Raw genomic sequence first — 13,830 nt, forward strand, 5'->3', positions numbered from 1 at the left:
GCAGGGATCTCGCAGATTACTTCCAAGTGACGCAGATGAGCCACTGCAGCATAGAACATCTTGTGTTGTTTGAGGCTTAATTGGTCCTGGCTTTGACTCAACACTGAATCATAGCCCTAAGCTATATTAGTCCTAGCCCCAGGTATTCATAGTAATGAACCAACTGAGTATTTTAGGGAGGAGCAATAAAATGGTAATTGGGAGGGGGGGGAGTTTGCCAGGTGGTGTGATGAAGGCTTTTGGTACCTGATCCTACTATGGTTTCAGTTCAACTGCAAAGAAAAGGATGGGGCAGAGGAAGAACTGGTGGGTCAACCCTCTTTCCCAAACCTTGTGTGTGACATGGTGGTAGCTGACACATGTACAAACTTGCAGGAGTGAGTAAGCAGGTTTAAGGGACAGCAGCTTGTTAAAGAGGTCCATTCTTTGCTACAGAAACAGTGTGCCACCTGGACAAAACTTTCTGCACAGGCAAATGCTTCATAGATGGGCTAGAAGATGATGGTTACTTACAGTAATACAAAAAACCCACTGGTAATGAAAAACAGAACTGTAAGGTCTATTTACTTTTTTCATACATAGGGTAAAAGGCCTCAGAATATGGAGCTGTGTACGCAATTCGGGTTATACCATGAATGAATTCACTGGCTCCTGCTCACGTCATAGGCTAAAACCCCTTGAGTTGATTTTATTAATTATTTAATTTATCTTCTTTCTTTTCTTTTCTCTTTAAAAGCCTGTTGTATAGCAGTGATCTTTATTTATGGTCTACCGCGTCAATTAGTGTCATGAGAGATTCCTTCAAATAAGTAACTGTTTGGATTGCTTATACAGAATGGATTTAGATTGTAAACAATTTTTATTGACATGAAAAACCCGCAGAAGTGAGAACAACAACAAATGACTGCACAGAAGGAACAGAGGCAATATCTGCATAAGCAAGTACAACATGACAACAACATGGGTCAAGTATACCCACCCAAAAAAACCCCAACCACCCCATGTTATCCCAGGACAAGCAGGCATGATATTCTCACATGTGGGTGACGTCATCTACGGAGCCCCGGCGCGGACAGCTTTTCAAGCAAACTTGCTAGAAGTTTCAAGTTTGCACACTGCACCACGCATGTGCGTGCCTTCTGCCCACTAGAGGGCGCATCCCACCTCGTGGTCCTCAGTTCAAATTTTTCCGCGGAGCAAGAAAGCCCTGTGGATCTGAGCTCCAGTGTTTTTGCCTTCTAGCTGCCGCGTTTAGTTTGTTTATTGATCGGATTAATCGCGGTGCTGCTTTATTTTTCGTCCGTCTTACAAAAAAAAAAAAAAAAAAAATAATAATTGTTTTTCGTTGGGCTCCGGGGGCTCCCGGAAGCCTGAGCCGGGGAACGTCGGTCGTTCCCGGCCTTCTTCTTTTTCTCGTCGATGTCCCGTCCTGTTACGGGATTCAAGAAATGCAGCCGGTGTGAGAGACTACTCTCCATCACCGACCCTCACCGGTGGTGCATTGTCTGTCTTGGGCCCGAACATCCAACAGCCTCGTGTGATCGCTGTGCTACCTTCCAGAACAGGGCCCTCCGTCGCCGTAAGGCCAGAATGGCGGAATTGTTCGCCGTCGACGCGCCGCCCAAGGCCTCGACGTCGGCCCCGGCTTCGGCCCCGGCCTTGACCTCGGCCTCGGCGTCCTCGGGGGCCTCGGCGTCGCCTCGGCCCTCATCTTCGAAGCCGTCGTCATCGAAGCCAGCTTCGGGTAAGTCCTCTGTTCCATCCCCTTCAGCAAAGAAGCCATCCTCGAGTCAGGCCAAAGCGGGTGGGTCGACCCCGGCCCCGCATCGGACCTCGACTCCGCACACCCCGAGGGAATACTCGAGACCGAGGTCGCCCTCCAGGGAGTGTGCCCCGGACTCGGAACTCCCCACCTTCGTGGGGATTCCGGCCTTCCAGGATCTCCTTCGAGCCTTGATCTCATCGGAGCTGTCGGGAGCCCTGGAAGTGCTGCAGCGTGCTGCGGGCCCGGCGACGTCGACCTCGGCCGGGGCGCCCTCGGCCTCGGAGGCCCCGGTCTCGGCTCCCTCGACCTCGGGAGCCCCGGCCTCGGCGACCTCGGTCTCGGGTATTGCGGCCCCGTCCACCTCGGTCTCGGCCCCGCCCCGGACCTCGACCTCGGGGGAGCCTCCTGAGCGCAGTGTCCGCCCAAAAGAAAAGTTCCGCAGAGTGCGCCGACTTTCCTCCTCGGCTTCGGGATCTTCCCCGGACGCCTCGCCCTCGAGGCGACCTCGGACGAGGCGCCGATCGAGGAAGCCTAAGCGACCCCGGGGCTCGCCTCGGCGCGATCGTTCCTCGTCGTTCGGGGGCGAGGCGCTGCAGGTGTCGGAGTTGCGCCTCGATAATCCGAGGCTCCTCCGCTCACCTCGGGGAAAGTCTTCCCGCGCCGCCTCGCCGAGGAAACGGGAGAGGACCCCACGGACCCCGGGATCCTCCCCCAGGGACTCCCCTAGGAGGATGATTTCACCCTCCCCCTCGAGGGCCGTGGAGAGAGGATCCTGGGATTCAGGATCGGTTAGGAATCCTCAGTATTCCCATGAGGCCTCCCCCCGCTCCTCGGTGGGACGGTCGAGAACCCCGTCCCCCCAGGCTAGGCCGTCCTCCTTCTCATCTTTTGTCCAGGACATGGCCCAAGCCCTGGGGATTGACCTGATGGTAGGTTCCAAATATTCCAAGGAATTTCTAGAGGAACAGGACCTTCCCACTCCCCCTAGAGAGGTACCTAGACTCCCTCTCAACAGTGTCCTCCTGCAGACCTGGCTGAAGAACTTGTCGAGCCCTCTTACAGGCACGTCTGTCCCGTCAAAAATGGAATCAAAGTATAGGACGATTCCCCCGAAAGGGTTTGATAAGGCGCAGCTCTCCCACCAGTCCCTCCTGGTGGAATCTGCCCTTAAAAAATCACAGCCCTCACGGGTTTCTGCGGCGGTTCCACCCGGCAGGGAGGGGCGGACCCTGGACAAGTTTGGCCGTCGCCTCTATTCAAACACTCTGATGGCCACCAGAGTTCTAAATTACTCCTTCACCTTTTCCTCCTACTTGCGTGGGATGGTGAAGGACCTTCCTCAATATCGGAACTCGTTACCGGACTCCAAAAGAGCAGGATTCGATAAGTTTATGTCCAACCTGTCTCAATTGCGGTTGTACCTTTTCCATTCAGTGTACGACACCTTTGAGCTGGTTTCGAGGGTGTCGGCCCTCGCAGTGGCCATGCGCCGCTTGGCCTGGCTTCGCACCCTCGACATGGACCCAAACCTGCAGGAACGTCTTGCAGACCTGCCCTGTGTGGGGTCCGAGTTATTTGACGAGTCTTTGGAGGCGGCGACCAAACGGTTGTCGGAACAGGAACGCTCTTTAGCATCCCTGGTCCGCCCCAAACCTAGGCCCCCGCCACAGAAACCTTTCCGGCCTCCGCCGCGCCGGTACCCCCAGAAGTCGACCCCGTCCTTCTCAAGACCGCCTCCGAGACGTTCGTCTCAACGAGGCAGAGGGGGACAAACCCAAGCCCCGGCGCAGGGCCCTTCTAAGCCCGCGCCTTCCTTTTGACGGGCTGAGCGGACGGGGCGGGTCCCCCTCCGCACCTTCACCAGAACCCCTTCCTATCGGGGGGCGTCTTCGGTCCTTCCGGAAGGCATGGACCGCGATTACCTCAGACGCTTGGGTGCTCCGGATCGTCTCCGAAGGCTACTCGCTCAATTTTGTGTCCTCACCACCGGACAGTCCCCCAAGTTTAGCCTGGTGCAACCGGTCGCAACTACCGACCCTTCTGACCGAAGCCAAAGCTCTCCTGAAGCTTCGGGCGGTCGAGCCGGTCCCCAAGGACCAGTGGGGGACGGGATTTTACTCCCGTTACTTTTTGGTCCCAAAAAAGACCGGGGACATGCGCCCCATACTCGACCTCAGGAAGCTCAACAAATGCCTGGCCAGGGAGAAATTTCGAATGCTATCTCTCCCGGTCTTGTATCCTCTCTTGGAGGAAGGGGACTGGATGTGCTCCCTCGACTTGAAGGAAGCATATACCCATGTCCCGGTGCACCCCACCTGCCGAAAATTCTTACGATTCCAGGTGGGAGACCTACACCTCCAGTACAGAGTCCTGCCCTTCGGCCTGGCCGCGTCCCCACGAGTATTCACGAAGTGCATGGTAGTAGTGGCGGCAGCCCTGAGGTCTCGCGGGCTCCACGTGTTCCCTTACCTGGACGACTGGCTCATCAAAGCCCCGACCAGGGAGGAGGTTATCTCAGCGACCCGACAGTCTATTGCCTTCCTGCAAACCCTCGGATTCGAGATAAACTTTCCAAAGTCTCAGTTGAGGCCGGCTCAGTCTCTTCAATTCATAGGTGCGGTGCTGGACACGGTGCGCCTGCGCTCCTACCTTCCGACCCAACGGTTGGAAGTCTTGGTACGGATGAGCCGCCAGGTCTCTCAACTACCAAGGGTGTCGGCCAAGCGCATGATGATGCTGCTCGGCCATATGGCCTCGACGGTACACGTCACGCCATTTGCGAGGCTGCATCTGAGGATCCCTCAGTATACACTCGCATCACAATGGCGCCAGGAGTGCGATCCGGAGTCGCGCCTCATTTCGGTGACTCCGCTTTTGCGGAAATCGCTAAGTTGGTGGACAGACTCTTCAAATCTGTCCACGGGACTAATGTTTCGCACTCCCCCATTTCGCAAGGTTCTGACCACGGACTCCTCGGACTACGCGTGGGGAGCCCACCTCGACGGTCTTCGCACACAGGGCCTGTGGTCGGCGGAGGACCGTCGCTGTCACATCAACGTGCTAGAGCTTCGGGCCATCTTCCTAGCACTTCGAGCCTTCGTTCACGTAGTACAGGACCAGGTGGTCCTCGTCCGCACGGACAACCAAGTAGCAATGTACTATGTGAACAAACAGGGGGGAACGGGGTCGTGGCCCCTCTGCTCCGAGGCCCTTCGCCTCTGGGAGTGGGCGGCCTCCCGGAACATCTTCCTCCGGGCGGTCTACATCCAGGGGGAACTGAATTGTCTGGCGGACAAACTCAGTCGACTCCTGCAACCCCACGAGTGGACTCTACACTCAGCAGTTCTGCACGAGGTCTTCGCTCGCTGGGGAACGCCACAGGTAGATCTGTTCGCCTCTCCGGAGGCACACAAACTACCACTATATTGTTCTCGGATGTACTCGCGGGATCGTCTGGAGGCGGATGCCTTCCTTCTCGATTGGGACGGGAAGTTCCTCTATGCATTCCCTCCTTTCCCTCTGATCATGCGAACGTTGGTACACCTCAGATCGTCCACGGCCACGATGATTCTCATAGCTCCTCGGTGGCCGCGTCAGAACTGGTTCTCCCTACTGCTCCAACTCAGCGCCAGGGAACCCCTTCTTCTGCCTGTCGGTCCTTCTCTGCTATCTCAGAATCAAGGATCCATGTTACATCCCAATCTGCAGTCATTGCACCTGACAGCTTGGTTTCTTGTTCCCTGACCCCTCCGGACCTGTCTCAATCAGTGAGGGAAGTGCTGGAAGCCTCCCGCAAGATCTCGACGAGGCTTTGCTATTCGCAGAAATGGACCAGGTTTTCCACCTGGTGCTCTTCTTTCCTCCTGGACCCGGTATCGGCCCCGGTACCCTCGGTTCTGGACTACTTATTCCATTTGTCGCGCTCTGGCCTGAAAACCACTTCGGTGCGTGTCCATCTTAGTGCGATTTCCGCCTTCCACCAACACCTGGATGGACGCCCTCTGTCTCTCCATCCCTTGGTGACACGCTTCATGAAAGGATTACTCAGGGTTTGTCCCCCGCTCAAACCTCCCCCAGTCGTATGGAATTTGAATGTGGTTTTAGCTCAACTGATGAAACCACCCTTTGAGCCACTCAACAAGTCCCTCTTGAAATTTCTGACTTGGAAGGTGGTGTTTCTGATTGCCCTCACCTCCGCTAGGCGGATTGGGGAACTACAAGCCTTGGTTGCGGACCCACCCTTCACCGTATTCCATCATGACAAGGTGGTCCTCCGCACCCATCCTAAGTTTGTCCCGAAGGTTGTTTCTGATTTCCACCTCAATCAGTCCATTGTCCTTCCTGTGTTCTTCCCTAAGCCCCACTCCCATCCTGGCGAGACGGCGCTTCACACGCTTGACTGTAAGAGGGCGTTGGCATTTTACCTTCAACGCACCAAGTCCCATCGGAAGGTCCCGCAATTATTCTTGTCCTTCGATCCCAATCGATTAGGGCACCCAGTTTCCAAGCGCACTCTGTCTAACTGGTTGGCGGCGTGCATCTCCCTTTGCTATACTCAGGCTGGCCTTCCTCCCCCGGGTCGAGTCACGGGGCACAAGGTCCGAGCAATGGCAGCTTCGATAGCCTTCCTCCGTTCCACCCCGATGGAAGACATATGTAAGGCTGCCACTTGGTCTTCGGTTCATACATTCACCTCTCACTACTGTCTGGACACTCTGTCCAGGAGTGACGGCCGGTTTGGCCAGTCAGTTTTACAAAATCTGTTTTCTTAAAATTGCCATCCTCCCACCTGCCCTTTTTGGTTTGGCTTGGAGGTCACCCACATGTGAGAATATCATGCCTGCTTGTCCTGGGATAAAGCACAGTTACTTACCGTAACAGGTGTTATCCAGGGACAGCAGGCATATATTCTCACAACCCGCCCACCTCCCCGGGGATGGCTTCTAAGCTAGTTATGGAACTGAGGACCACGAGGTGGGATGCGCCCTCTAGTGGGCAGAAGGCACGCACATGCGTGGTGCAGTGTGCAAACTTGAAACTTCTAGCAAGTTTGCTTGAAAAGCTGTCCGCGCCGGGGCTCCGTAGATGACGTCACCCACATGTGAGAATATATGCCTGCTGTCCCTGGATAACACCTGTTACGGTAAGTAACTGTGCTTTCCCTCCACCCACAAGCCCTACCCACCATCTCCCCCCTTCTCCCCCCAGTTGGAGAGGAATGCCAGGGCAGAAAGTAGAAAGTCGCAAACCAAGTACCCCTCAGGGTCTGGACTCTGATGATCCCAGGGCACCGAAACAAACGATGCATCCCCCTCCAAAAGCAGACCTCCCCCCCAAAGACCCCAAGTCCTCTCCCCTCCCTTACCTCAGAGCAGAGAGATGCCGAGATCCAGAACTAGCCAGGAGAGTGCACCATCAAGCCAGGGTATTAAGAAGAAGGCCACGCCCCCTAGGAGACAAGGAACGAAAATAGGGGTCCCAAATCAGCAAAAAGCTCCTACAACATTTAAAGGAGCCCCCTACTTCACGCGCCTCCCAGAGAACCAACGCATGAAGATGAGCTCTCCATTGCCAAAAAGACGGAGGAGTCAATGAGGTCCAATGCTGCATAATGCATCGTCGAGCCAGGAGACACACCTTACGACACAGCCAATGAGCATCCCGAGGCAAATATCCAAAAGCTCCCGGTAAATCCAGTACCACCTGAGAACCGTGCCCGCCACAGATGTCTCCAAAAGGGAGCTCAAATAGTTGACCACCTCAGCCCAAAAAGCCCGAATACACCAACAATCCCACAAGGCATGTGAAAACGTGTTCGGGTCTCGACCACATTTGAGACACAGAGGCGAGGCAACGCCACCAAATTTGAATAGCTGAGCTTGGGTAATATACCCTCTATACAATATACGAGCATAATATTCCCGCAACACGGCTCCCCGGATTAAACGCGGCAAGACCACCAGATTCCGGGAGACATTCCAAGAAGCCAGATCCATATGGAGTTCCAAGGCCCAGCCGTCCCGAACCCTCTGACAGTCTCTAGGGGCCTCAAAGGGAAGCAGGGCCTTGTATAAGGTGGACACCGAAGTCTGAAAGGGCTCAACCTGGGCATAAAAGTCCCGAATACGAGCACCCAACGGATGCTGAAGGGCAAGCTGGGGAAGCGTGAGAATATAGTGCTTGGCTTGACAATAAGCGAAAGTGTCCCCCAGCACCGCCCCAACCAATCCCGAAGATCCGCTAAAGAGTGCAGTTTCCCCGCGACGGACAAGAGATGTTCCACCAAAAAAATGCCCAACGTTTTCCAACGACGAAAGCTCGAATTATCCATACCAGGCACAAAACATGGATTGCCTGTCAGGGGCAACAAAGAAGTCACCCGTGGATCCCCCCCCCCCAGGCGCCGAACTAAACCCTCCCACGCCCCATGCATAGAAGCCAAAAGTACAGTGCCCCTAACATCCCGAGGCAAAGCCCCACAGGGCAGATGAAGTAAGGCAAGAAGAGAATACGGGGCATACAAAGCTGTCTCGAGAGAAGTGGGGGTATATTGAGAGTCCCCGAACAACCAATCCTTAAGGTGCCGCAAAAGACAAGCTAAATTATACAAACCAAAATTTGGGATACCGAGACCCCCCTGCTGCCACCCCCCCCCCCCCCCCCACCAGAAGATCATAACGCAACCGAGGTTTCCTCCCATGCCAACAAAACCTAGACAAAACGCGATGTAAAGCCCTCAAGTCTTTCTTAAAGAGCAGCAACGGGAGAATCTGGAGCACATAGAGCCACTGGGGAAATATGACCATGCGAATCACCGCTATGCGACCCAACAAGGAAAGGGGCAGGTCTCTCCAGCGATCCAACTGCTGTGACGTGCGATCCAGAAGCGCCCGGATATTGAGGATAAAGGCGACCAGGAGATGCCGGGAGCCGGATCCCAAGATAACAAAAGGAATCTGTCGCCCAACGCAGCGGAAACGGAACCCCCCAGTGACCCTGCAAGGCCGGCAAAGTGGACAAAGCCTCCGACTTACCCAAATTCAGGCAAAGACCCACAAAATCCCCGTATTCCTGTATCGTTTCCAACAATGCCGCCAAAGAACTCTGTGGGTCCGTAAGATGGACAAAGAGATCATCCGCGAAAGCCGCCACCTTAAAACAAAGGGAACCGAGAGTCACCCCCTTCACCTCAGGAGTCAGATGGATTGCACGCAACAGGGGGTCTAATGTGAGTATAAACAAAAGCGGGGACAAAGGACAACTTTGTCTCGTGCAGCAGGAAATCTCAAACGACGAAGACCTACAACCATTCACCAGAAGAACTGCCGCCGGAGAAGCATATAAGGCCCTCAACGCCAAAACAAAACAGCCCACAAACCCATACTTGGCCAGGGTGGAAAATAAAAAGTCCCAAAGCACTCGGTCAAAGGCTTTTTCCGTGTCAAAACTGACCAAAAGCGAGGGCAGTTGGTTACGTGTACAGATTTCCAAAGAGGCAAGAATGCGTCTCATATTCTTCTGAACCGAACGTCCCCTCACAAACCCAACCTGGGCCTCATGAAGGAGCTCAGGGAGAACACAAGCCAACCGATTAGCCAAAATACAGAATGGATTTAATATTACAACTCTCAAAATAGTCATAAGTTTTGCCGATTCTGTGTACAAATAGTCTGTAAGGTATAAAGTATAGAGCACGGTAGACCATACGATGAGTTAATTGGTGGGTATTCATTGCATTACATAACAGGTTTTAAAAAGAGAAAAAAAATAAAGAAGATAAATGAAATAATTAATAAATAAAATCGACTCAAGGGGTTTTAGCCTGTGACGTGAGCAGGTACAACCCGAATTGGGTACTCAGCTCCATAGTCTGAGGCTTTTAACCCTATATATGAAACAAGTAAATAGACCTTACAGTTCTGTTTTTCATTACCAGTGGGTTTTTTGTATGATTTAGTATAAGATACTCATGGACCACATAGTTAATGTCTATATGTTATTAGATACTTACAGTAATAGCCTGGAGCCGGCGTCTGTACAGTGAACTCTCATCCATCATCAGCCTGGAAACCAAATACAAGACCAGGGATTATTCAAGAGGCTTTCAAAATGATAGGGGGGGCACTAAACTCAACATAAATCACCCCATCCTGTACAAAGATGAGGAATTACATCAATATCGGGTGTGGTCACGCACTACTGCCCCTATGGAGTGGCAACAATGACCTGACTGTACAAGAGACCAACCAATTCCTTCCACCAACTTATGCATATCTTCCTCTAAAATCTAGTGTGTGTCCCCTCTCCCTCCCTCCCTCCTTACTCTACCTCCCTCCTTCCATGATCCTGGTTGTCCCCTCTCCCTCACTACTTCTTCCTGATCCCATGTGTTCCCTCTTCCTCATTTCTTTCTCTAATATCTTAAGAATGGCCTTACTGGGTCAAACCAATGGTCCAACTAGCCCAGTATTAAAGGAGGCCAACCCAAGTCACGAGTACCTGGCAAAAACCCAAATAGCAGCAATCCATGCCACTGATCCAGGGCAAGCAGTGTGCCCACTCTCCCTTCCTCCTGATAAAGGGGATTGAATTCCTCTCATATGAGGAAAGTCATGTGAGTTTAGAAGGCTATGCGCAACAGTTCCTTTTTACTGAATTATTAAAGTAGATTGCAGTGGGTGAAAGGGTTCTTTTAATGATGTTATTATTAAAAATGTACAATTCTAATATGTATGATGAAATGCATTTAGAGTTGTAAACTGTTATAACACTATGTTTTTAGCAATATATCACGTATTTAAATCAAATCAATTCAGATTGGAAAAGAAACAGTTGAGGGGAGATATGATTGAAGTGTATAAAATCCTGAGTGGAGTAGAACAGGTACGAGTGAATCAATTTTTTACTCTTTTGAAAAGTAAAAGACCAGGAGACACTCAATTAAATTATATAGAAATACTTTTTAAAACAAATAGGAGGAAATATTTTTTAAGCACTAGAACTCATCACTAGAGGTTGTGGTAACAACAGTTAGTGTAGCTGAGTTTAAAAAAGGTTTGGACAAATTCCTGGAAGAAAGTTCAAAGTCTACTATTGAGACAGACATGGGGGAAGACGCTGCTTGTCCTGGGATCAGTAGCAGGGAATCTTGTTAGGTACTTGTGACCTGGATTGGCCACTGTTGGAAACAGGATCACTGGTCTGACCCAGTAAGGCTGTTCTTATCAGTTTAATTATAAAAAGCTTGGTAGATTAGGGGCGACAGACTTGATAGTTAACTGTTGGGGGGGGGGGGTTGTCTTCTCTACTTAATTTCCTTGCACTGTCCCTGACTATCATTAACTTCAAGCCCAGATTGGGACAGACCCCTCATACAAATCCTGTACCGTAGTTCTGTAAGCATATTGCCTCCACAGAAACTCCTCCAGCACTGGGGGCAGAGAAGAACTAGGAAGTTTATTGGCTATAAAAAAAAAAAAAGAAAGAAAATTAAAATTCTAGTGTCACCTCAGTAACAGCAACGCAAGCACCTTCCTCTGCTTAACCCCAAACCCAGCAAAGCAACTGTGAAGCAAACTTGCTACACCAAAGATGGACAACCATGATCCTCAAGGACCAAAACCTAATCAGGTTTTCAGGATTTTCCCAATGGCATGTATGAGAACTATTTGCACAAAGAGAAGCAAAAAAAAAATACCAGAGCAATCAAGAAGCTGAAGCACGCTGAAAAAAGTGAAGAACCAATATGGCAACGGTAGATGTAACACAGCTGTTGACCTTTTCTCTTTAAGACTTTGCTCTTGTTTAATCATCTAGCTACTCCTTTACTAATGTGTAGCGCGGGTTTTAGCGCCAGCAGCTGTGGTAACTGCTCCGACACTCATAGGAATTCTACGCGTTAGTAAAGGAGGGGGTAAGTCCTTTCTGAGTGAAAGCTGAAATTCTGCTCTGATGTAGGTAACATGACTACATCAGGGCCACTGCTGACCAATAAGTGTTGTTTTGCCACAGTGGTTCTTCACTTTTTTCAGTGTGCTTCTACTTCTCAACTATTCTGAGAACATCTAACCGGCTCCACAGGGAGAGCTTCTTTAAACCTGCCAGAGACTTTTCCACTCTATGGACTTTCCCGCCAAAATTCAAATTGGTAGACTGCTCTGCTCCCATTCAGGTCAGTGAACCCACTATTTACAAAGTCAAACTGCAGACTTCAGAGCATACCCTGAAGAAAGCCACAGCTTGGTGGCTGAAACGTCGGTTTCTACCTGACAAGATACAGCGAGACCTGGAAACCTGCAACAAACACAATTCCAGCTGCAGAAACCCTGGGAAAATATTCTGAGATCTGTTTGCATGCACTGCTTCCGTTGTTTCCAAATAGATCTCATGCACATTTATTGGGGAAATCCTGAAAACCCAACTGGGTTGTGGCTCTTGAGGATTGAGCTTGCCTACCCCTGTGCTTCACCACTGTGCCACAGTTCACACAGCAACAACCCTACTTTAGAAATCTTACACCAGCCCTAGAATGCCAGTACACCACATATTGAGGAAAGACAGCACAGAGGACAGAGAAAGATTCTTGAACAAACACTAGACTACCAGAATCTCTCACCTCTATCACACATGCAGAACACAGATAGACCCTCACCAATACATAATAAGGGATCACAGGCCATAAACATGCAGACAAAAACTGAACTAGAAACACTAAAGAAGCCAGACAGACAAGGCAATTAAACTTTGGAATTCAATACCAGAGAATGTGGTGAAAGCAGTTAGTTTATCCGGGTTTAAAAAAGATTTGGATGATTTCCTAAAAGAAAAGTCCATAAGCCATTATTAAGATAGATGTGGGAAAATCTAGCGACTAACTCTTTTGGGGTCTTGCCGGGTACTTATGGCCTGGGTTGGCCACTGTCTAAAACAGGATACTGGGTTTGATGGACCTTTGATCTGTCCCAGTATGGCAACTCTTATGTACCAGAAATGCAAAGAAAAAAATCAAAGACTTCCAAAGAATGAGCAGGAAAAATACTGTATAATCTTGTGGAAAAAAAGGCAAAATAGAAATGCATTTCATCTTGAATTGACCAAAAAGAGAAGAGAGAGAAAATCAAAGACTTCCCAGCAAAGAATAAGCAAGAAAAATTCTGTATAATCCTGAGGAAAGAGGAGAAACTGCAGCAAGATCTGTGAGACCCTGCCACCAGGCCAAATAGGATTTGATAAGGGATAATATGGACTAGCACCAGAACTCAGGAACTGTTCATGTTGTGATTATTATCAATTTTGTAGTGCTTCATAGGACTGAGGCACTAGTGAAATAGTGGAATACTTAGTAGACCTGAACCTGCAGGCCAAAGGAAGTAAGGAGGAGAGGGCAGGGGTTGTCAGAGGCACGGGGGGGGGGAGTGTTACGTTGCAGCAGGAGAGAATGGGCATTTCTCCCACTGCCAAGGGGGTATTGGGGAGTGTTGCATTGGGGAGGAGCCTAAGGCCCCACCCACCCTCATATCCTGCCACATAATGTGGGCCAGGAAAAGAGGGGAATGGGAGTGTAATGGTGCTGGGCAAAGAATGGAGAAAAGAGTAAGAGGGATGTTGTGCTGGAGTCACTGATAAAGGAGGGGGCATTCTGACAAGGTTGTTGCCTCCAAATAAGGCACTAGAGTCAGTACAGTACAGTCAAACCTTGGTTTGCGAGTAACCCGTTTTGCGAGTGTTTTGCAAGACGAGCAAAATATTCTCGCAAATCTTGTCTCGCAAACCGAGTGTTGACTTGATTTGCAAGCACCCCCCCCCCCCCCCCCGATAACCAGCATCGCTCCCCCCCACTCACACAGGCCCCCGGTGCAAACCAGCACCCCCACCCCCACCCCCGTGCGAACAACTTCAAACTTACCCTCCGTCTGGCACCGGCACCCAGCCCACAGGATGTGCCGGTGCCGCTTGAACATAAGCATTGCCACTGCCAGGTCAGACCAGGGGTCAGACATCGTGCCCGGCAGTCCGCTCCCGTGGCAGCCCCCCAGGCCCATGGCCTGTAAGTGCTTCTAACCTAA

At 51.0% G+C, this 13,830-nt stretch overlaps 1 protein-coding gene across 4 annotated transcripts in view; it reads right to left on the bottom strand.

Annotated features, from left to right (window-relative positions):
- PALM3 (paralemmin 3) overlaps window positions 1–13,830 on the bottom strand; it is an 81,451-nt gene that overhangs the window by 13,520 nt on the left and 54,101 nt on the right. For 2 of the 4 annotated variants that reach the window (XM_033923942.1, XM_033923944.1), the window contains 2 exons: window positions 11,152–11,228; window positions 9,777–9,828 (listed from right to left, as the gene is read on the bottom strand). In XM_033923942.1, the coding sequence (XP_033779833.1) occupies window positions 9,777–9,828; window positions 11,152–11,228 (129 nt within the window). The remainder of the gene's footprint in view (window positions 1–9,776; window positions 9,829–11,151; window positions 11,229–13,830) is intronic. The other 2 variants (XM_033923943.1, XM_033923945.1) reach the window with 1 other exon arrangement.

Source organism: Geotrypetes seraphini, chromosome 16 (assembly GCF_902459505.1).
Source record: "Geotrypetes seraphini chromosome 16, aGeoSer1.1, whole genome shotgun sequence".
Taxonomy (NCBI): domain Eukaryota; kingdom Metazoa; phylum Chordata; class Amphibia; order Gymnophiona; family Dermophiidae; genus Geotrypetes; species Geotrypetes seraphini.